Genomic DNA, 21,773 nt, shown 5'->3' with positions numbered 1-21,773 from the left:
TAGCACCTGCGATTCCCGAAGAAAAGAAAATTTAACAACAGTGACTGAACAGCATTTTCTTTTGTGCTGACAATGCAGGGTTGCTACTCCGACTTGCTGATTGTAGACTGTACTGTACATGATTTACTGTGCTGCAGCGCAACAATAAACTTGAATACCACCCTGCGCCCTGTTGCAAGTTCTGCATTACGAAAACAGTGCAATCAATAGTCTACTGTGACATGCAATGTAATTAACATCTTTTTTTTTATCAGTGGTTGACTAGAATTTACTAGTTATAAACAGGACATGTTAGGTCGTGGCCTTATCTTCACAATGATCTACATTTATGCCATTTCCTTGCTTATGAAAGCTCTCCTCCTGGTAAATCAGTTACTTCCAACACCGTGGAGCCCTGACCCATAAAGCCAGCTGTACTTAACTAGCTGGTGTAAAAAGAACACCAAAGACAAAAGTTATCTTCTCTCTGTGCAAAAGGAGAGAAATGATCAACGGGTTGAAAGTTATCCACATGCCTAACACACCTTCCTTTTATCAGAAACGATTATGATAAGATTGCAGACATTGTGTCAAATACAATGAAGTGCTAATCTTACAGCCATGGTGCCTTCCAGATAAGCAAGATACGAGTGGCCCACTCGTGTCTTACAATTCCTTGCATCGACACATACTGATCTCCGTGACGTCATAACATGGCCAGACCATCCTCAACATTCCGGAGCGTGAACAATGCTATGAAAACAAGCTTGCCCTAGAATGCCTCACCATGAAAAAGAAGCCAACTCCATCTTGCTGGCCCTATTTATTATCGCTCTTTGCGGCTGTCTAATGATGCCAACCTCTTTTTCTCATTTGTGCTCCAACACATTTTCAACTTGGTAATAGCCTCCATTCTAAATTTATCTGCTACAGGCAACATGCACAGATTTATTTTTAAATCATCGCCCCTTCCACTCTGTGAAGATGCCCGAACAGCGAAGCTGTGTTACACAGTTTCACCGAGTGTTACACCATGCAAGTCAAACTTCGCAAGCAGTCTATATTGTAAATCTTTTATTTCATTCTTTCACCTCATTTTCGCTTTCGGGTGGTTCGCGTGGTGACCATGCTTTAGGAGTGCTTTTTTTGCAGTTCTCCAAGTGTTTTTTTTGCGTGAGGTTTCTCTAATTTGCCGTGCTTTTTTTTTTCGCGTGCAAGTTGCGCCCCCCCCCCCCCTTTTTCCGCGCCAGTAATGAGAGCAAGCGACAAGCCCATTCATGAGGTAACTCTCATCGACGCTCGCAGTAGGCAGCTTCTTCCTCAGGAGTACACGCACTACTCGTGGTCTTCCCATAGTTGCAGCCGAGATGGAATGTGCGGGAACCACTAATCCTATACAACCAATGCTAACTCCTCTCACACCCCACTCCTCCGTTGACCAACTTTTTTTCCTACACTGCCACTGGTTGGCGTGCGTCACGCTCTCCCCCTCCGACACGGGTATTGAACGGCGCGACTTACATCAACCCCCCCTTCCCCTCTTCATCTGCAACCTCTCACGGCATTCTCACAGGGGGAAAGGGGCAACCCCAACCCCTTTCCCCTGTTGAGCTCTTTTCCTCTCCTCTCCCGCTAGGTCACGTGGCCCCTTTTTAGCGAACTCCGACAACGACTGCACAGGGTCCGCATAAACAGCTTTGCTGTAAAAACTGCCTGATGGATAGGATTTTATTCATTATTTATAGCATCGCCATTTGACATGTTTGCCTAACTTGACCTCTTACACAAACCTATGAGGTAGGTTGTGTTGTAGTTTCGGTTGAAATTGAATTGCATGTAGCTGCAGGGGCACTCAAATGTCTGCAAATTGAAATTGTGAAATCTAATTTGGGCCGACCTTTTCAGCTTTTCTCTCCCAATAAATTTTTCGCTCAGCCACTAAAGACCTAACCGAAGAGCAGTGAGAGGCTCAGCTATGAAGCCTTAGCCTGAATGACCAGCGTAGTCTGATCGACCGGACTCGGGACATGGCTCGTGTACACTGTTTCCTGGACTGAGGAGGCTGCCCACTTGCTCTAAATAAAAGTTTATTTTTCTCTCTCTCTCTGGTATCGCTCACACCTGCCAAAGGGAATGGACTGATGAGGCACACTCACCTCGGAGCATTTGGAAGCTGGAAGCATAGGTAAGGTTGAGCCCGATGTACATGATGGATGTGCCGACCAGATCACACATGGCCGGAGGCAAGAAGATGAGCGGATTGAAGTCGCGACTGCCGGTCACACTGGCAGGCAGCTCGACGGGCTCGCCCGCTTTGGCTTTCCGCGTGTAGTAAAAGAAGACGACACGGAACGCCAGCAGGCACGACAGTTCGCCCAAGAACATGCCGACCGCCTGCGCAAGCACCATGAAATGTCACTCTTGGAGGGACACGTTAAAGCAAGCAATGCATTGGACTTGATTGCTAGTTTTCACACAATACACGAGAACAACTGTAAACACCACTTCAATCCTCAATTTTTTACTGGCTGCTATTTTCCCCGATGTTTCCTTATCACAGTAAAGAAATTGCGGATATTTGAATGTTTCAAACAAGAGGTTACACGAAGTTGTTAACTTTCTGTAGCCACCAGATGACAAATACCGAGTGTTCTCCATACGCAACATGCATATGAGAAAGGGTGGCTATCTAAGAGCTAGTTGCGCTTTGTGTGACAGCCTCCTTGTTCAGGTAAAACAAAGTAAAGCTTTTCTTATTATGCTCAGAAATTACAAGGAATTGTAATAAATGCTGGAAAGTCTTATTTTGCTGAAATTTATTTACAATACAATAGGTCTCCTGCCTGCATGAAACAAAAAAAAAAGTTATACAGTGTAGACCGCTTATATATAAGTCGCCGGAGTTAGGAATATCTGCACTATAACCAAAACGACTTTCAAGCCCTGCACGTATGCAAAACATGTAGACCAAGCAGCCATGCGTATCCGAGAATCGAAGCGTGCGACTGGGAGTTTTGCATCCGTTTATATTTACGAACATTGAAAGGTTAATGTCCAAGTACCCACGATCTTCGCATAAAGCAGACAAAGTAATTTAAAAAAAAGTCTCAGTTTCGCTCGAAAGGCGAAGCATCAATTGCGATAGCAAATTAGTAGAGAGCTATAAGGAGTAGGAATAGTAGTTTTATCGGCTGCATAAACTAGACACATTCGCTTACTAACTGAAGTAACAAGCGCGGTGTCAACGCGCACAAGCAAACAAGAATAGACTCGATGACCGCACACAACCATTGTCAAAAACGCAGGCGTGGGGAAACGAGGCCGCTGCAGCGAGCGAAGGTTCGTGCGGTCTATCTCTTCAACGTAAACTGAGCGGCGTAAGCACAGCGCATACAAAGGTCACAACCATGTGGAGATTGCTTTCAAGATATGGTGCGCGACCACACCGACGGCCGGCACAAGCACGAACGCATTTGTTGGAAGAGTAGAAGCCGCCCTCCCCCCCTTCCTCCAGTGCTGCCTTCCCACTTTGCTCCTTTCGCGTGGGAGATTGCGTCGCCAGTTCCCCTTGCGCCCGTTCCCAAGATATGCATTTGGTGCCGCAGCACAGCGTCGCCCCCCCTTCCTCCCTCCCATACTCCCCGGCCTTTTGCGCCATTGCCTCTCCGCTGTGTGTTCGCTCTCCATGAAGGCGCGCATCCCCGCGCACTTTCACTTGCACATACGGCGCACGGTGATGATTTTATCGCCCTTGGACTCATGCTCCACGTCTCATGCTCCTCCTCTGCATCGCTCTCATTGAGAAGCTAGCTCGCTACCGCCCTTGTCGGTGAGATTTTCCCGCGGAAGCCGCATTATAACCGGTATTTCGTCGCACGCGGCTGCACTGCAAATGGTACGCGTATACATGAAATGCTATGGGAAAATCAACGGGACTCTGAAAAGACCGTACTATATCCGGTCCTGCACTATAAGCGGTTACGTTATAAGTGGTTTATACTGTATTGCTTTTTTTTTTTGTTGTTGTCTTAATGTGTACCTACTGTTAATGTATGGATCCATACTAGCATGAAGCTAAGGATATAGATGCTCATAATGTGTTATATTTTGTATTTACCAAACTTTGGCAAATAAAATTCAAATTCAATGTTGACAGGAGTTCATTATCCCAAGAGAATCACCTTTCAAAAACAGTTTACTCATGCTCTTAGGCAAAGATGACTTACATGTAGAACGGCCACAGTTTCGGAATGCATTATCAGAAGAGAAATCTGCTTGGTCAAATGCACACAGTTAAATGAACAACAGCGCAAAGAGCACCGGCAATCTGATACAGGAAAGCCATGTGCCAGTCACCAAAACCAAACTGCTAAAGCAAGGTAATGTACTTGCAAATAAATGGCTGTCATCATGGCTCCCTATTACATAACAGCCCGTCAAGCACTTCTTCCACAACAGTACGTAAAACAAACAAATGCTTTAATTCAGCAACTCTGAAGTTCGTAGTGAAAATTTTTACATAAAAAAAGCAAAAAACAAAGACGCCAGATTCTCATCTTACAATTTTTACTTCAGCACATCTTGCAAGAGAGGACGAAAATTTCTAAATCTAAAAGCAAGTTGTAATATCAAGGCCGGGATAATGCAAAACTATTCCAATCTGTTCTTATTACAAATCTGCCATTAGCCCTTTGGGATAAGTCAAAATGGCTCAGACCCGGACCACGTGCGTGTGGCACCCGCCTGAGCCATTTTGACCCATCATAGAGGGTTAATGGCGAATATGGAATTGGAATAAGACCAGATTGGAATAGCTTTACTTTATCCCGGCCCAAGATTACATCTTCGCAATCAAAACATCGCAATATTGTAAGGTGTACTTGATATACAACATTTAAAGCAGACAACTTTGATGTGCCAGGCACGGCTGTAAACATCATTACTCTTTAAAACGTTTGCAAAACCCTTGTAGCTGAGCTGGTAAATATGCGTAAACTGTGATGCCCCAGATGTTTGCTTTACTAAATTTTAACTCAATCAGAAGCACTATAAAGAATGAATACATCTGTTTTCATTGTAGAGTTAAATGGCAAGTTGTAAGCATGCAATCTCACTTTTTGAGTTAAGGGATTTTCATTAACGCTGCGATAGCGTATATGATATGCCGAGCATTAAAGGTTTAATTTCGAACATTTTTTGTTCCTAGCATTGGACTTAAAACCGAATAAGTTACGCCCAGGGAGGCCCAGCAGTTGTCTGATGAGAGCACTGCCGTGTTTGACGTGCATTCGACAGCAGAGAGGGATCCAAAATAAAGCTTTCCGTTAATGACAGGCTCAACCACATCTGCACTGGCATCTGGAGTTATAACCATGGTTTATAGCCTTGGCGTGTCCCTATGTACGCAGCTGCAGACGAGACCACAAGTGGAAAGGCACCTTGTGCTGGTCACAAACACAGCTGAGGCTAGACAGCCTATTCTGGTCATGTGGTGAGCTCACGTTGAGATCCCATACTTAAGAGAGGAAGAGGAATCCTTATCTCAGCAGCTCCTATCTACACGCACACACCGGAATGAACAGCTTGTTTTGTCCTACATCCACCAACCTAATTTTGGTGCAGTTTGCCTAGCTTAAAAGTAAATGAAAATCAGCCAATTAATGGGAGCAGATTCTTGATTTCGATCTTCCATTGTTTACAAACATTGCCATACATTATATATTCATTTTTTGAAGATGAAAGATCAAGTTTACAGCTTGAACTAACTCCACAATGGATACTAATATCACTGTTGACTGAGAGGTTTCAAGTGAGCAAGAGTAACAGATCTGAAGCATACCACTAATTTGAGAACAGGGCCTTTGCAAAGAACGTAAAGATTTTAATTAGGCTGAAATGAAACATTGTATCTATGTTAAAAAAAAGAAGGAAAATAAAAAATGGAACAGTGCTACGGATAATGGTACAGACAGAAAGAAGAATGATTTGGGCGAGTTCTTTTCACTTTATTAATTGTTACCTATTGAGCTGGTTTACTTTCTCAAGATGAATGAATACACAAACTAGCCCATTTTGTAATACTGCTACATTGCATTTGTCAGTTTAGAAAATCATGCTCCTACAGTAGGAAAAATTCAAACTTTCTCTGGCAATGGAATAAAATTATTTGCTAGCGAGCACTTCTGCGCTTCACATGAATTTGAACAGAAATACTGAAGTTGGCCTCGAGCCCTTTTAATGAAATGAAGACCTATTTGTACTACAGTGGAAAGATGATCACTTAAGATAACCAGACCAGCAGGAGTTACAAAAGAGTGAGTGTGAAAACACTTTTGGAAAATTCAATCTGCAAACTCGAAATCACCATGTACAGGCAAAGAAAGCCCATAACAGAGTGGAACAAGGCACAGAAAATCGGGAAGGGGACACAAATGCAGCTGGAGCAGAGGGGGAAAAAAAAGAAAAGTGTTTCTTTTTTGTAAAACTGTGCCACTACCGGCTTCAGCAAACATCTCAACTCTTTTGTTGCTGCTAGAAATGTGCTCATGTTCGGTGCTTTTATGTTTTAACATTTAATTTCAATACGTAGTAGTTGCAATGTATACTGCGATACATAAAATTATAGCCTGATCACTGGTGTTTCGAATGAATGTATAGTAGTAAAAATTCCTCAGACAATTTTTGAAAATTCTTACCTGAAACTTTAAAGAAGCACCTCGAGGAACACAAAGGAAAATAATAACTCGCTACTCTTTTTAGAAGTACTGAGAGTAAAAAAAAAGGAAATGTACAAACTATGCCCCTGGCTCCTAGTTCCCAACTTTTGTAAGTCAGATGACGCCACAAAAAGAAAATTATGAACATTTGTTGGCATCAATACTAGCCATAGTGATGCTAATGCTATGCTGAAAAGCAATAACTTCGCAAATGTCAAAACGGATAAGTGCCTATTGTACAGGGAGCATTTCATTTTACTCATTGTAGCGTGCACCTGGCTTGTTTCTTTTACTGCATTCTTTAGGCTTGTGAAGGCTCGGTTGTGAGGCCAGGGAGCATGCAGCAGCCTCTTCAAACTTGATTATTGCGTTCAATCAGCTTTTCTGTACAAACAAGGTGGTCTCATGTGCATTCAAGTGGCGCTGGAGCCTCCAACAAGCTTCGTTCAGTTCCTGTGCAGTGCTGTACAGTAATGTCGAATGTTGCAGAATATTGTACAGTAATTAATAGGCACTTTCCCAGGTGGTGTTCAAAATGCAAGAGATTAGAGAAATGTAAGAGATTAGTCAAGCGTCGGTCGAAGGTCGGTCTGAAATCGACTACGTGCTCTTGTGTGGGGGGAACACCCCCTCACGACAGAAAGGATTGCTCGTAATAATTTGTACATATGCTGTCGAAGCACAGATGGATAAAAGCAACCCATAGTGGGGAAAATAAAGTTGCACTTTATGTTAGTTTCACACAACTATCAAAATAAGACGCACTCATGAACATCTACCGTTTCTTTGAGACATTGTTAAAACAGCCCATGCAATGGATCGAAAAACTGACAACTCGAGAGGAGCTTCTGTCTCTTCACTGCTGCTGTCATTTAAAAATTATGTTGCCGAGTCGACCAAAGCACAAATTTTGCATCGTTTTATTGAACTGCTAGGAACTGGTGGCGAGTTTTGATTGAACCTCTAGTCTATCTGTCCATCAAATTTATTGATTTCTACAGGCGCAGTAACGAAAGAGTCAAAGGTATAAGACAGATTCCTGTAGTAAACTATGACAGAATATGAAAGCGTTTTTCTTTCTTTCTGAAACCATTTCGCACATGTGAATGCTGTCGGAATGGCCAGGAGGGAAGGCTTCATTGCCAGACATTTGCATATAAGAAAGTTCACAGGACCATCAGGTGAAAGAAAGATAATCCTTTAGGATGAGGGTAAGGAAGAGTAGGGAGAGAGCACACAAGGAATTGTAGGAGCTGAAATGCCAGCTGGAACAACAGCAGCCGCTTGGCCTAATAAAGGCAGCGCTTCTAAAAAAAAGTAAGTACTTAAAAAAAAAAGCCTTTCAAAATTACAAGCTACTGATGGCAGCGAAGAATTATTTTGTAATAAAAATCAGCGCTCAGTCAACAGCGAAGGCATGAATGTCGATGCAAGGCAACACAGTGCCTAAGAAATTTAACTTCTGGGGTTTCACGTGCCAAAACCAGTTCTGAATGTGAGGCACGCCGTAGTGTAGGGCTCCGGATTAATTTTGACCACCTGGGGTTCTTTGACGTGTACTACAACACAAGCACACGGGTGTTTTGTTTTTGCATTTCGCCTCCATCGAAATGCGGTAAGAAATTTTAATGGCAGCGTTCACAACAAAATAAAAATCAAGATTACATGGGAACAGCACAATAAGACGGGACAATATTAGACACTTGTTCCATCATTTCAGCCTATTTCCCAGGTACTTTTTAGATAAGTAACAACAAACTCAGTTTTCAATTGCCTGCAATAAAAAAATGGCGAAAGCTTGCACTAGGCAGCACAAAGCTCAAGACAGCGAAGCTGGCTGAAATGCAGACACTGCAATGCCGGCAACGCGTTCCAGCAGACCTGCTCCGTGAATGCGTCTCTCTCTCGGATTTACGGCCAGTCACTGCGCGTTGCATAGCGCAGCTTGCAACACTGACACCACGCTCCAATGCCGACACCGCGTTGCAGTCGACCCGCTCCGTGAATGCGTCTCTCTCGCTCTCATTTTCTTTATCTCTCTTCCGAGCATAGCGCGCAAAACCTCTTCATCTCGCAGAGCATTGGCACGAGCGCGTGCGAGCCCGCCAGCTGTAGACGAAGACGACGCTCGAATGCAATCATATGGTTCGCATAAATGTGCCAAAGATGCTCATTGCCTTTCTCTGTACGCATTCATGTCGGGCATAAATGCATGCTCTTCAAGCGTGGCTGTATAGCCTAGTGGTTACAACGCTTGCCTTGGGACCGTGGGTACGCGGGTTCGAATCCCACCTCGGCAAGAAAGTTCTTTTCTTTTATTTCTTTATTCATTGCTGATGATAGTTTCTTGTTACCAACCACAAATTATGGCTGGCTTAAAAGGGTCGCTGTTAATAAATATGGGGTTTAGCGTTCCAAAGCATCACATGGGCTATGAGACATGCCGTTATCTGGATTGACTGTGACATACTGTGGTTCTTTAACATGCATATAAATCTTAGTACGCGAGTATTTTCGCACAGTGCCTCTATCAGAATGCACCCTACTGCAGGTGGGAACCAAACCCACGACACTGTTCAGCAGCACACCGACAATAGCCACTGACACTCAAAACAGCTGTGCTGCCTTGCATAATTTCACACAAGGTACATTCGATTTGCCTGCACCACCTGAACCAGTTCACGAGGTGCTGCACCGTGCCATTCATTTCAGCTCTGCAGTAATGGCACCCACTGAACCATGCTATTCGTTTATAAAGGAGAAGGAAAGATGCATGATTTTGCTGCACCCACTCCACTGTCGGTGCCGCCTTGGTGCAAGCGTAGAGGCGCAAAGCAGCTGTGCAGCAGACGCGGGACACAGGTGCGAGCGCCATTAAAACCCCGCTTATGCATGTCTGATGTATCTACGCAAGTGTGGCGTGTATTTACGCCCTAGAAGGCGATCCTACCTGCAGTTCAGGGCCTCTCAAACTTACACACTCCGTGCACATTAGTCGGACATAACGTAACGCCTTCACCGCGTTTGCATCTTGGCATTCGTTTCCAGCGCCGTGCTGTGCCTGCACAGCAGAAATTGAGCTGCACAACTTCTGAACTTCTCGTGAACTGCCGTGAGCTGGTTCACAGTGGTGCAGGCGAATCGATCGTACCTACAATTTTCCATGGCAGTGTAAAGGAAAATTCATTAAGGAATGGCATCAGGCCTGTTTCCATCAATGTGAAGCATGATGCTTTCATTTGTGTGGCGATCTCTGGGCATGTTCTGGATAGCTGTCAGCCTGTCATAGGCGCCGACTACGGGGAAGGGGGATTGTGTGCGTGCGTGTGTGTATCGCGCAAACAAGGAAATGTAGGTAGTCACAGACAAAAAATGGGGATACAATTGCTAGCCAGCTAGATTAGGCTTTTGTGTTTGTCGATGGATGTATGCCCCCCCCAATTAGCCTTGTCACCCGAACGATTGCAAAGGGAAATGCTCGAAGAAACGCGCAGTACCACAGCGTGCACACACACCCGCCGGTCGACGCGTGCTGCAGGCGTTTAGGCATCGCCGCCAATGTGTTGCGCGGTATTATTTGTCGCGGCACAGTTTCAAGCGCACGCAGTCAGCATCGCCCGCAAGGCGTATTAATTGTGAAAGTGTGCGAGGGGTGGCTCATCGTTCATATGACGCTGCGCGCGCTGACTCACCGCCGCTCGTGCGCAGACGCGAGTCACGTTGAGGCGGTAAGCGAGAAAGGAACCGAGGAAGGCGGCAGTGGGTTCGCTGACCGCTGATGGTAAATGTATGTTACAGCACGTCCACGATTCAAATTAGCCCGCCTCTTGAGAAATGCGGAAGAACGAGCAGTGCGCAATTCGCTGGACACGCAACTTGCCTGTAGGAAAGGATGGTCGAAGAGCCTCAGCTTGCCGTCCCGGCCGATCGAATACGACGAGTCCGCCCATCTGAAAGCAAATTAACTTCCTTTGAGGCAGAACTGAATAAAGCGAATTTCGAAACATACGTTGTGCTCCGAGTGACAGCTCTCGCGTCACGAACAGCTGTGACAATTGCTTATATTTTCAGAGCATTCGCACCGACGGAGACGTGCGATATGAAACAACCGCTTGCGGACAAACGCCCATGACAAAATCAAAGGCAAGATGTCATAACTCACTTGGTCGCCAGCGTGTTGATGGAGCCTGTGAAGACGAGCATGAGCGCGAGGATTACTTGGTACTTGGTCCAGGCCATCGTTTGGCGGCTGAATGTCGTCGGCTGCTGCTATCCGCCAGCGACCAGCGACGAAAGAAAACTCGGCGTGCTCGGCCGATCTGACAGGGCGCCCCGAATACGCCCCCGCGTCACGAGGCCGGAGGCTATCAGCCACTCAACTCACCGATTGAAAACTTTATCGCCCACCGCGAAAAAGAAAAGTCGGGACGCAATCACAGTGCGCACATTATCGAGACCATCTGTCGTCAAGGTAAGTATACGGTCGGTGGCGCGCAGTTCACGGAGAAGGAAAATAACCAGCCAACAGGCGTGCGCGCACTCAACAGCAGCAGTGCAACCCGACGCGAAGCCGCGACGTCGTTCGGTAACGCGTACGTTGTATCTTTAGGTGTGCACACTGGTCACGAGTCCCCGATGCAAGCACACAACTTGCACATCAACTTCGGGAGCAATGTGCAGGCGTGTAGGCTGCGCGAGCGAAAGCAACGACTTTCGCCCACGGCCGCCTCGCGGAGTGGCAGTGAAGCCGGACTCTATGCGTAATACGTGGCCTCCGAAATTTCGACGTCGGGATGAGTCAAGGTGCGCCAGTGCAATCTCGGAGGCCATGTGGCAGTACCGCTGGTACCGCGAGGTACCGCTAATTTCGCAGAAAGACATTGCGGGAGTTTTAATCATTTTCGCTGCCGAAAGAGCGTTTGTTTACTTGACTTTCTCACGGCGTTTCGCGACTAAAGTACACGCCGACTATGAGAGACGCCGCATTTGATGTCTCCGGTGCTTACCTCTTTCGAGGTTGACGTACTTGTGTACGTGAACATATTCTCGCACTCTACCCCAATCAGAAATTCGGAATGCGACCGTGGAAGGCGCATTTGTTTCATTTTATTTACTTATTTAATTACTGCACTCGGCGCCGACCCGGTGCGCCACCCTGTATGTGAGTCTCACACATACGCCACGGTGCACCAGAAAATTGTAAAACACGAGCTTCACCTTAACCAATGACTCGAATTTTTAATATGCTTACTGCGCTATATATAGGCTAGCAAATGGTTTATGACCTATTTCCACGTGCCTCGCGTGCATCTTGGTCTGGCTACTAATACTAGACTTTATATAAATTATAATTAAAAGAATGTCGCAGTTTCACCAGAAAGGTGAAGCATATCGATTGCGATAGGAAATTAGTAGACAGATGTAAGGAGAGTATATATTTCTATAGTTTTAAACATTCGCTTACTAAGCAAGCGTCGTGTCACGCTAGCACAAGCAAACATGAACACAATTCACTCGGTGACCGCGCACACTCGCTGTCAAAAAGCAGCAGCGAGCGAATTGACCTTCGTGCTGCCTCTCCTCCCTGGTACGTGCCTTGCGCGCGACGGAAGACGGCGTGCTTCCTCCTCGCTTTCCTCCCTTGCGCGTGCGAGATTGAACCAGATTGAATCACCATCGTCAGCTCACCCTTGCATGAATTCACTCGCACACATACGGCGCGCGGCGACGATGTTATCGCCCTTGGACTTTATACGAAACATCACAACGCTGATGACCTTCCTGCTGTTTCAATAGATTCCGCATGCACGTCTCGCTTTATAATGCGGCCGGTGCCATGAACGTAATATTTACAGGTTGTATGGTGCGGATCTAAAGAAAGTCTTCCAATGAAAAGGAAACCATACCCCCTACGTACGGCACACCCGGCTCCGACCCCCCCCTCGTAGCAGATTTCGCTGTATAGGTTATTACGTGGTGTTCTCTCAATGCTCCTATAGAATCAAGAAATTCTGGTATGTCATATATATCTGCCGTAGCAAAACAGAAGTCGTAAATGGAAAGGTTCGTCGCTAAATTTTAGTAAGTCGCATGGAACTGGCGGTTTTTAATGTTACCGGGCCGAACTATATTGGCATGCACGTTGTTGCACCAAATATGATTCGATATTTTGAGCCAAATAATTGAGCCCGAGTGAGCATGCAACGGGGCTATCTGAGTGAAGCAATTCCATATGTGCCATTTGCGGAAGTAGGCGATGCTTTCGTCGTCCTGTTGGATTCATGCGAACACAGTAATGTAAGAATTTTGACACAGATCACGAATGTTACAATTTGCAAGAAATCCTCACTTCATGTACTGGTTACGAAGAGATGCTGCAGAATAACGGCCCTTATAAATTATGACAATAAACTTTCCATTCCTGAAGACACCTAATTCAACTGCGTCAATTTTGTATGAACACTTGACGCCTATCAAGTGCGAAGGAAGGAAAGGTCTTTTCTTGTTTGGCTTATGTAGGTCAGACACGCCGGTATTTTTTAGCGATGCGTTATGCTTTATTCTATACTAGTCTTATCATCCACCACTCACGGCCAGCTGATCCCGTTGATAACGTGAGCGGACCGTCCGTCGCTCTGACCACTGACCAAGCGCGAAAAGGCATTGGCAGCGGAAAGTCATCGCTTCAAAATAGCGGCCCAAGGCTACACGTACTATATAACAACAAACGCCGTTTCAGTCTGTTTCCAGGATGCGTTTTTTACCGCCATGCATGGGATGGGCGAGCTGTGATTCTGTCATCGTGTGTATTGCATTGATCATACGTGTTCGGCAAAGCAGACGGAATTTTAACTTAAGCGGCTCCATCTAGTGTAGCAAAAGCAACTCGTCTTTTGTGGCGCCATCTAGGGCTGCATTGCGTAATCATTTCATAACACAGCATGCCAACATGGCGCCGGGTCACTCATGAGCAACCAGTCAGACCGGGTAGGTCAAGTACCCTATTTTGTGCTACCGAAGTCGTCCGCGGGTCGGTTTCGCAAATTTTACGCTAAACGCCGCACATGTAAGCAGAAATGGAAAGAAGCAATATCACTGAGAAGTAAGCGGCGACCCAGCGCTGCTATTACGAAGCAGTCAGAATGGAGGGAAAAAAAAAAAAAAAAAGTGGCATCACGTTAGAGCTGCCGATTACAATAACTTTCTACACGTCGCACGTTTTTACACGCAGCGGTGCGACGACCGATGGTGCGACAGGCGTCGGGTTTTAAAAGCGATTCGAAGCCAGCCGAACACCACCGCAGCCGTGGCCCAGTGGTTAGGGCGTCCGCCTCGGCTGCGGGAGGTGGTTCGTTCGAAACCCACCGCCGGACACCCACCGGAATACAAATCGGGCACAAGCGACCCCCGGCCAGACGCCCGGCTTTCTTCAGGGGTGCTCGCTTGGGAGAAGCTCCGCTAACCCCGCCGTCCCCCTCGGGGGATTAGTTTCGAACAACCCTGCAACCTGCAAAGGTGGTAACCCGGCCTGCGCGGCTCAACCTCGAGTGATGCATCGATGCGCTGCCCACACGCGCGCATTCCCGCACACTGGTAACCCCCCCACCCAGGGAGGGGCCCACAGCTCTCGCGCCTGCACAAGGCGCTGACCGCCCTCGTACGGTACACGTCGGACTGACTGACTGACCAGTACGTGTAACGGCACACACTGTCGCAAGCTGTTCTGAAAAAGAACGCACGACCACTCCAGGCCTGCCTGCAGGCCATGGGCCGCGCCGCTCGTCGGCCGACTCAACAGCAGCAGCAGCATCAAGCAGCAGCAATCCATAAAAAAAAATTGGGTGTGGCCGCGACAGTAGCGGGGGTCGCGGCCAATTCGCCCGTGGGGCTTCTTTTGCATCCATAAACGCCATTTCTTTCGTAACACACGTTGCACGTTGAGAAACCGCCGAGGCTAGTTTTCTTTCCGAATATCGCTTTCGTATTAACGTTTTTTTTTTTTTTTTTTAACTTAAAGTATGTCCTTATACTTGGCGAGCGAGGATTCCTTTTGCCTCGACACGCTGTAGCACACGGCGCATGGACGGCGTGCGGCCTGCCGCACTATAAGCAGTTAATTGCAAAAAAAAAAAAAAAAAAAAGAGAAGCGTTGTCATTTTTAACTCAAGGATTTACCGGTCCCCGAAGTCTACCATGTGCGATTTATAATCTTTCTCAGTTACGAAGATAACTCTCACTGACGCATTTTTCACCTTGTTAATAATTATTATGCAGCACAATCGTACTTTTTACGCTTGATTACTGAAAAAAAAAAAAAAAAACGGACATTGCTTTCAAAGAACACGAAGAAATAAAAAACGGAAATGCATACTCGACACAATGCTTTCCAGATGACACCAGTTGCGAGGTATTTCCCGAAGTATGGAACGAAACACATGGGCGTTTCAGTTACTTTTGTGCTTCAATGCATAAAAGAGCTTTTAGTTAAATAAGTAAGTGGAACAACAGTGTATTTTTAAGACAAGTTTGATGGCGCATATCTACAATCTGCCGTAATTCTGGAAATTCATTCCAAGTGGATACGCCTTGCAAGCTAACCGGCTACAATTCGCAAATTGCAATGTGTGCCGTAAATTAATTAATACAAAAGTTATTTCGTGAACTTTTGTGAATTCGTTGAATATGTGTTCCGATTTCTCGTGCGAGTAATGTCCGCCTCTCTGAATAATCCAGCTCAACGATAGCAATTATGCTATCTGCAACAGGCTATTAAAAAAAAATTCCATAAAATTTGTTACAAGTAATCACTCTATATATATGCTCTCCCGAAGAGTGCGACGAAGTACAGGTGCGGCCACTGCTAGAGGGAACACGGGAGCCCGTGGCAGCGTAGTGCTCATACACTACGGCAGCGCCCTGTGGAGTGCCTATCGACGCCTCGTGAAGTGCACGGCCGGACTCGACTCCACCCTCCGCGCGGATACAGTGTACTAGAAGCTAGTACACTGTACCAAAACTAGCTCTTTCATGTACCCAGAATGGAGGCCGAAATTCCCTAGTCAAGTCGACCAGTTGAACAGGCGAAGTGAAACTCGCTGTGCATATTTTTTCGCTGCTGCCCATATGATTAATGATGGACCCGCCTATGAGCATTGTTCTGTTTATAATATTTTCTGTGTTTGTTTTAGGCAGGATTGCGTTATCTCGCGAGCGCTCACATGAATTCAGAAATGCAACTTAGCTTGAAGCCCATGCTTGACTTGATTTAAAGGACGCCTGGCGTGAACATGCTATGGACACTCACTGCGTTTGCTTCGGCACGTTCACAATAGGCGTCACTTAACTCAAGTCAAGCATGGACTTGAAGCGAAGTTGCATTTCTGAATACGGGGGTAAAAGACTGTCAACAACTTCATCTTCGGCGATGCCTTATGTCTTGTGTGGCATGTGCGATTATTTGGATGAATCGTCTTGGTGGCGACGATTGTTGACCCTTTTTGTGTATGTAAGTGGTCGATTGTGCGTGATAAGGAATCGGTTAGTCGCATTAACCTGTGTGTGTGTTTATTTGACCAGAAATTTAGTTCGCTTCGCGGTATAGCTTCAGACCCTTTCTGTATATGTCCTCAAATTGCGCAATCTGTTCACATCTGTGCGCCCACTAACCTCATGATTCCAAAAAGTCACGTTAGAAACATTATCTTTTCGTTTTCTTGAACCAGTAAGCTGTTGCCGGTTAGAGCTACGGGAAGTCCGCGTGGCAGGTAGAAAAAGTTAGGCGACTGTTGCAATGCCCCTGTATCGTCAGCGCGTTTGTCAACGCAGGTTATAGGCTGACTTTATTTGAACTTGTGAATCGATAAGTCGCGCAGACCGCATAACAGGCGTCAAGAACGAGTCGAGAGAGCGTCTCGTCACTGCCCGATCGCTCAACACCAGACGGCCGTGAGTCGCCTAGCTGAGGCTCACCTACCCTGTCGTAACACGTGCTAACTTAGATTTCTCATAAATAAATGCAACATAGTTTCATTTCTCTTCAGAATAAGCTGCAAGTGTAACCATGCGCCCACGTTCATCTCCGGCGTGCACACACGTTGAAATCTTGCGCACGCACGTACGAGAAGGGAAGGGCGATAAGAAGGCGAGCGCGGCACGCAGTCGCATGACTTCACTAGGGACATCTCCGCCTCGCAAATCTAGAGAACCGCACAAGACGAGATCTGGCAACACTGGTGTGTTCTGGTGGGGATTCAGTCACTCCCTCTCCTCCGCGCTACAGTGTACTAGAAGGGGGCAGTGGGCTTACTCAGCGGCTCCTCTGACGCAGTCAGCGTCGCATCCGAGAGGTGGCGCCACTGGCAACTTCAATGGAAGCTTTGCTTGCAGAAGCTTTGATTTTCCTTGCGTTTCTGTCGGTTTCAGTTCGAAGCAGTTCACACTCTTATTTGTTTTTAATTTTGGCATACTTGACAGTCTTTACATATCTTTAGCAAGCACTATATTTGTTTAGGCCACATGATATTTACCATAATAGTACCTTGTGGAAAAGCAAGACGGCAACTCTTGGTCAATTTGCTGCCTATCCTAACTCTAGACCTTTTGTGCAAAGAGGTCGTGGCTGACGGATGTTGCTTAAGCAACAAGACGGCAAGTTGGGCCAGTTGGTTGGGATTCATCGTAAGGATCGTAAAATAATAAATGATCAATAAAATATCAGTTGAGAGTCAGCGCCATGTTGTCATTTTTTTCCTTCCTTTTGTCCGTGTCTTGTTTGCGCTGTTACCATCCTTACGATGAGTTGCTTAAGCGGAAGGGGCCTTCGAATTTTCCGAATTATCGGGCAATCGTAAAAAAAAAATTTGAAAACGGTTTCATGCCGTGTCGACCTAATGTAAAATTATGTCAGACAGAAAACAGCGAGTGCATACTTTCCAGCTGGGCTCAAAAAAAAAAAAAAAAAAAGAAAAAAGTCAGGCATGCTGACCAGGTTTTGTGTCTTTGCTTAGCCAAAATGAATATGTATATATGACTTAAGTATTTCATTGTTCCACTTTAGTTGTTCCATGCTTCACAGTAGCCTTCTGCGTTTATTATTAACCATTATTACGCCGGCACACATTTGTTAAATCAGGTTTGTTTTTTCCAAAAAGGAATGGAGGCCTGAACAAAAAGTGAAAACTAGTTCACTTGACAAAGGCTCCGGCCTATGCTTATGTACAGTTATATAAGGGTAAGCAAAATGAAGTTAACAGGCCTGTTGCTGACACAAAGCTTTTATTTGCAAGAAGTACAGCGAGCCATTGTACAAGTACAACGGCTCAACTTCAGCTGCTTGGCCCTCTGCTGCTTTCCTGCCTTGTCACAGTTAATTCCTTTCACATAAAAATGCAAACGTGTGACAATGTAAAAGCTAATTATTTTAGCTGTGAGGCTAAGAGCGTGCACATTGCAGCCAACTTCGAGGGAATTAAAGCTTATTCTTAACGACTTCCAGCATATCCATAACGCTGCCAGAGTGTAGCTCACTCTGAGAGAAGCATTCTTTGAAAAGATCCTCTAGAATTTTCACAAAGCCGTACAGCTGACTGGAGGGATAAAGGAGGCCTCCTCGGTCACAGAAGTTTGTGAGCAGGGCAAGTTGAAAACTTTCGCCTGGTGGCGTCATGGTGAGCATCTTTATGCATTCTTGGCATGTTGTGCTGGAATTGACGATACACTTCCGCGCAACATAGTCCGCAATGTGGTAAGTGAGCCTCGAGTCGCTTCTGGCCACGAGCTGGTTATGGTCGTTTGAAACCCGCAGGCCCGTGCAATGCAATGCTGGGGTACCACGTTTGTGTGGCTTCTGTGGCAGTAGCGCTAGCTGCAGTTTGACTGCACTCATTTCTGTCACCTGATGCTTCGAGAGAGTCAACTTCCAGTAAGGAGGCCAGTGTACCTTCCTCGCAGTTTCCTTCGCTAACTGACCTAACTAGACCATTAAAAGAAAAACAATTTGCAGTGATCAGGAACTGCGTTCGAGTTGAGCACAAAACGTGGCTCGAAATGGAGCTCGCATACTGCGCACGTGTCGTGCAGGGGAGGTTCTATGGAGGTTCTTTTCCCACTTTTTCCGCCTATTTTTATCCTTCGGGACGCCAAACAAGGACAACTTCGGCCCATCCTTCACATAAACATAGCCTGTTTGGCACCCAGGCGCGTAACAGTGGTTTTGTCGATGCCGCGGCATATCTCAGTTACTGCAAGGCATACTAATCTATTGCAGGCTATATGCGAAAAAAACACTGAAGGAAAAAAAAAATCCAGGCGACGACGTCCACAGAAAAAACAACGCAGCTCAGCAACTCCAACTAATACGATCGGGCAGTGGGCGGGCACTGGGCAGCTGCGCCATCGCACCCACGTTCCATTGAAACCGACGCCAGCGCCGCCGCTCGGGCTATCGGGGAAGCTCATGTTTGCGACATTCGTGGAGCCGCCGCATCGCATAGCCTCCGCCGGAGAGTAAGCCCACTGCCCCCTTCTAGTACACTGTAGTTTTGGTGAGCAGCCCAGAGTTGCCAGCATGATGTTTTCTATACCGCTAACATTGGGCGATGTTGCGGTCGGTATTTAGTCTCGCGCCGGAGGAGAGTCGAGTCCGGTCGTGTGAAGTGTTACTGCGCAGGCACATAGGCGGAGCGCCCGGCGCGTCGTCTGCTACAGTTGCTCCCTCCGCCGCTCGCACTGCTTGGATGTTCGCATTGCCATGTTGTCAACGGCGACCAAGTTTTGTGACTAAAGCGGGATTCACATGACAGGATGGATTGCCGATCCAGTGAACAGATGAGCATGACGTAGCTGAGCGTCGCCGAATCACGCCACACTCAAAAACGCCGGAGCCTAAAGGCCAGGCCGTGTATGTGGCTGCATTCTTCTTGATGCAAAGGCGATAAAACGCGAAGCTGCATCTGCATTGCCGAGAGTAAAGAAAAGCACACCAACCCTTCGCAACGTCAGTGGGTTTATATGGCAAATACTGAAAGACACACTGGCGCAGTTATAATGATCCCAACTTTTGATATATGGTCCTGTTATCTGTGACCCTTCATAAAGAACTGCCGGGTTTTTGTGCCACTTCATTGTAGCAGGTCGCTGCGCAATGGCTAGAGGGTCGGAGGACGAATGCTGTGCGACTATTCCTGATGGTGATGCGATCAAGTGTTAGGCACTAGTTGCCGTCGTTCGCCTAGAACATGCAAGCTGCGTGTGTCACGTCTGGAAGGCTTCACTGTTTCCTGCCAAGCTGGATTATGGCACGATTGTCGTTGAGAGCAATGCAACCCAACGCTAATCGCATCATGGGCTCAAACAACACAAGCTGGATTCGTCGTCCTACAGAGGCGGTATTCTAGAGCGATCACTCTCAGGGACTTTGGAGATTCTTCGAGACTCGGCACTGGACTCGTCGAAGTACATACCGCCGACGGCGTAGTTGGTACTGTGTGAAGATAGCGAACTTGGCAAAATGCCAGAAACAATGTCGGCCTAAACGCGGATGCGTCTGGTGCCGAGTCACGCAAAATCGCACTAAAGTGAAAATATCCACGAAAGTGATCGCCCATCATTTACTGACCCAGCTGTTCGTACAGTCGGGTGACTCCTCCGATTGTCGCCAAGTGGATTTGCCACAGTGCCAGCCATAGTCCCTGGAAAGTGATAATTTCCATTTATTTTCGAATAAATTCAAAGTATGGAGTTTTGAAATCAGATTATATTTTACAAAGCAATCAAAAAGTTTAAAATGATGCTCAGCAAATGAAAACTCCCTGGAAGTATTATTCACATTCTAAATTCGGTGCGCATGCATGCAGCATGATAAATCAGCCTGTGTGCTTTCGCAGCACTTGCATGAATACTCAGAGCTGCTAGCGCGCACGATGCCGGCGAAGGTAGCGAAGGGGCGGAACCGTAGCAGACGACACGCCGGGTGCTCCCCCTATGGGGAACCAGCGCTGGAGTTTCGAGTAGTTTGGATGGATGGATGAGGCTGAACCCTTTAAATTGGGCGGTGGCATACGCCACGTAGCCATGACTATTAACATATTTTGTGCTTTGTGGTGGGTGAAATTTCACCCCTACCTTTATTTTAGCCACCAATCAGATAACCTCCGTTTGGTTATTTCTAACCGCTTAAAGTCTATTTTGCCTTCACTGTCCCTAAACCCCAATGCTTTGAAAAGATCAGCCCCGTTGCTTTGCACTGTAGAGTTAAGCCCTTTACAGAAAAGTATGAGGTGTTCAGCCGTTTCCTCTTCTTCTCCACACGCACCGCACAACGTGTCTATACATTGGTACTTGACTCGGTACATCTTAGTCCGCAATACTCCCGTCCTGGCTTCAAACAACAAAGAGCTTCCCCTAGAATTATCATAGATATTTTCTTTGGCAATTTCTTGCTTGAAAGTTCGGTATGTTCCCAGTGCTGATTTCGTCTGCATCCCCGTTTTCCACAGACCCCTCTCTGTTTCCTTAACCTTTTTCTTAACCGCTGTTTCCTGGTTTGCACCCCTCCTGCAGTCCAAATATTTGATTGACAGTTTTCTGGTCAGCTTCCTCCATTTTGTGTCAACATTCCTCATGTACAAATAACTGAAAACTCTCCTTGCCCACAACTTTTCTGCCATTTCTCTCAATCGCTCCTCAAATTCTATCTTGCTGCTGGCTTCCCTGCCCTCAAATGACGTCCATCCCATGTCACCCTGTACCCCCTGATTTCGTGTATTTCCGTGTGCTCCCAGAGAAAGTCTACCTACCCCTCGCTGCTTAACTTCCAACCTTGCTCGAACCTCTGGTCTCATGCACAGGACCGCATTGCCGAAAGTACTAGGGACTATCACCCCTTTCCAAATCCCTCTCACCACTTCGTACTATTTTAATTCCACAGTGCCCTATTTTTCATCACAGCTGCATTTCTGCTACCTTTAGCCGTTACATATTTTTCGTGTTCCGTTAGGTACTCAGGCCCATTGTTTATCCACACTCCAAGATATTTGTACTTATCCACCCCTTCCAGCGTAACCTCCTGTATCCTATGCT

The 21,773-nt window shown here is 46.4% G+C and overlaps 1 protein-coding gene across 1 annotated transcript in view; it reads right to left on the bottom strand.

Annotated features, from left to right (window-relative positions):
* LOC119445313 (solute carrier family 35 member F6) overlaps positions 1-11,402 on the bottom strand; it is a 32,342-nt gene extending 20,940 nt beyond the window's left edge. Inside the window, exons 1-3 of the mRNA XM_037709626.2 lie at positions 10,858-11,402; positions 10,576-10,645; positions 2,136-2,373 (exon numbers count right to left, since the gene is read on the bottom strand). Coding sequence (XP_037565554.1) covers positions 2,136-2,373; positions 10,576-10,645; positions 10,858-10,934 — 385 coding nt within the window. The 5' untranslated portion in view covers positions 10,935-11,402. The remainder of the gene's footprint in view (positions 1-2,135; positions 2,374-10,575; positions 10,646-10,857) is intronic.
* Between the last annotated feature and the right edge of the window lie 10,371 nt (positions 11,403-21,773).

Source organism: Dermacentor silvarum, chromosome 3, assembly GCF_013339745.2.
Source record: "Dermacentor silvarum isolate Dsil-2018 chromosome 3, BIME_Dsil_1.4, whole genome shotgun sequence".
Taxonomy (NCBI): Eukaryota; Metazoa; Arthropoda; class Arachnida; order Ixodida; family Ixodidae; genus Dermacentor; species Dermacentor silvarum.
This window is presented reverse-complemented; position numbering and strand designations above follow the sequence as displayed.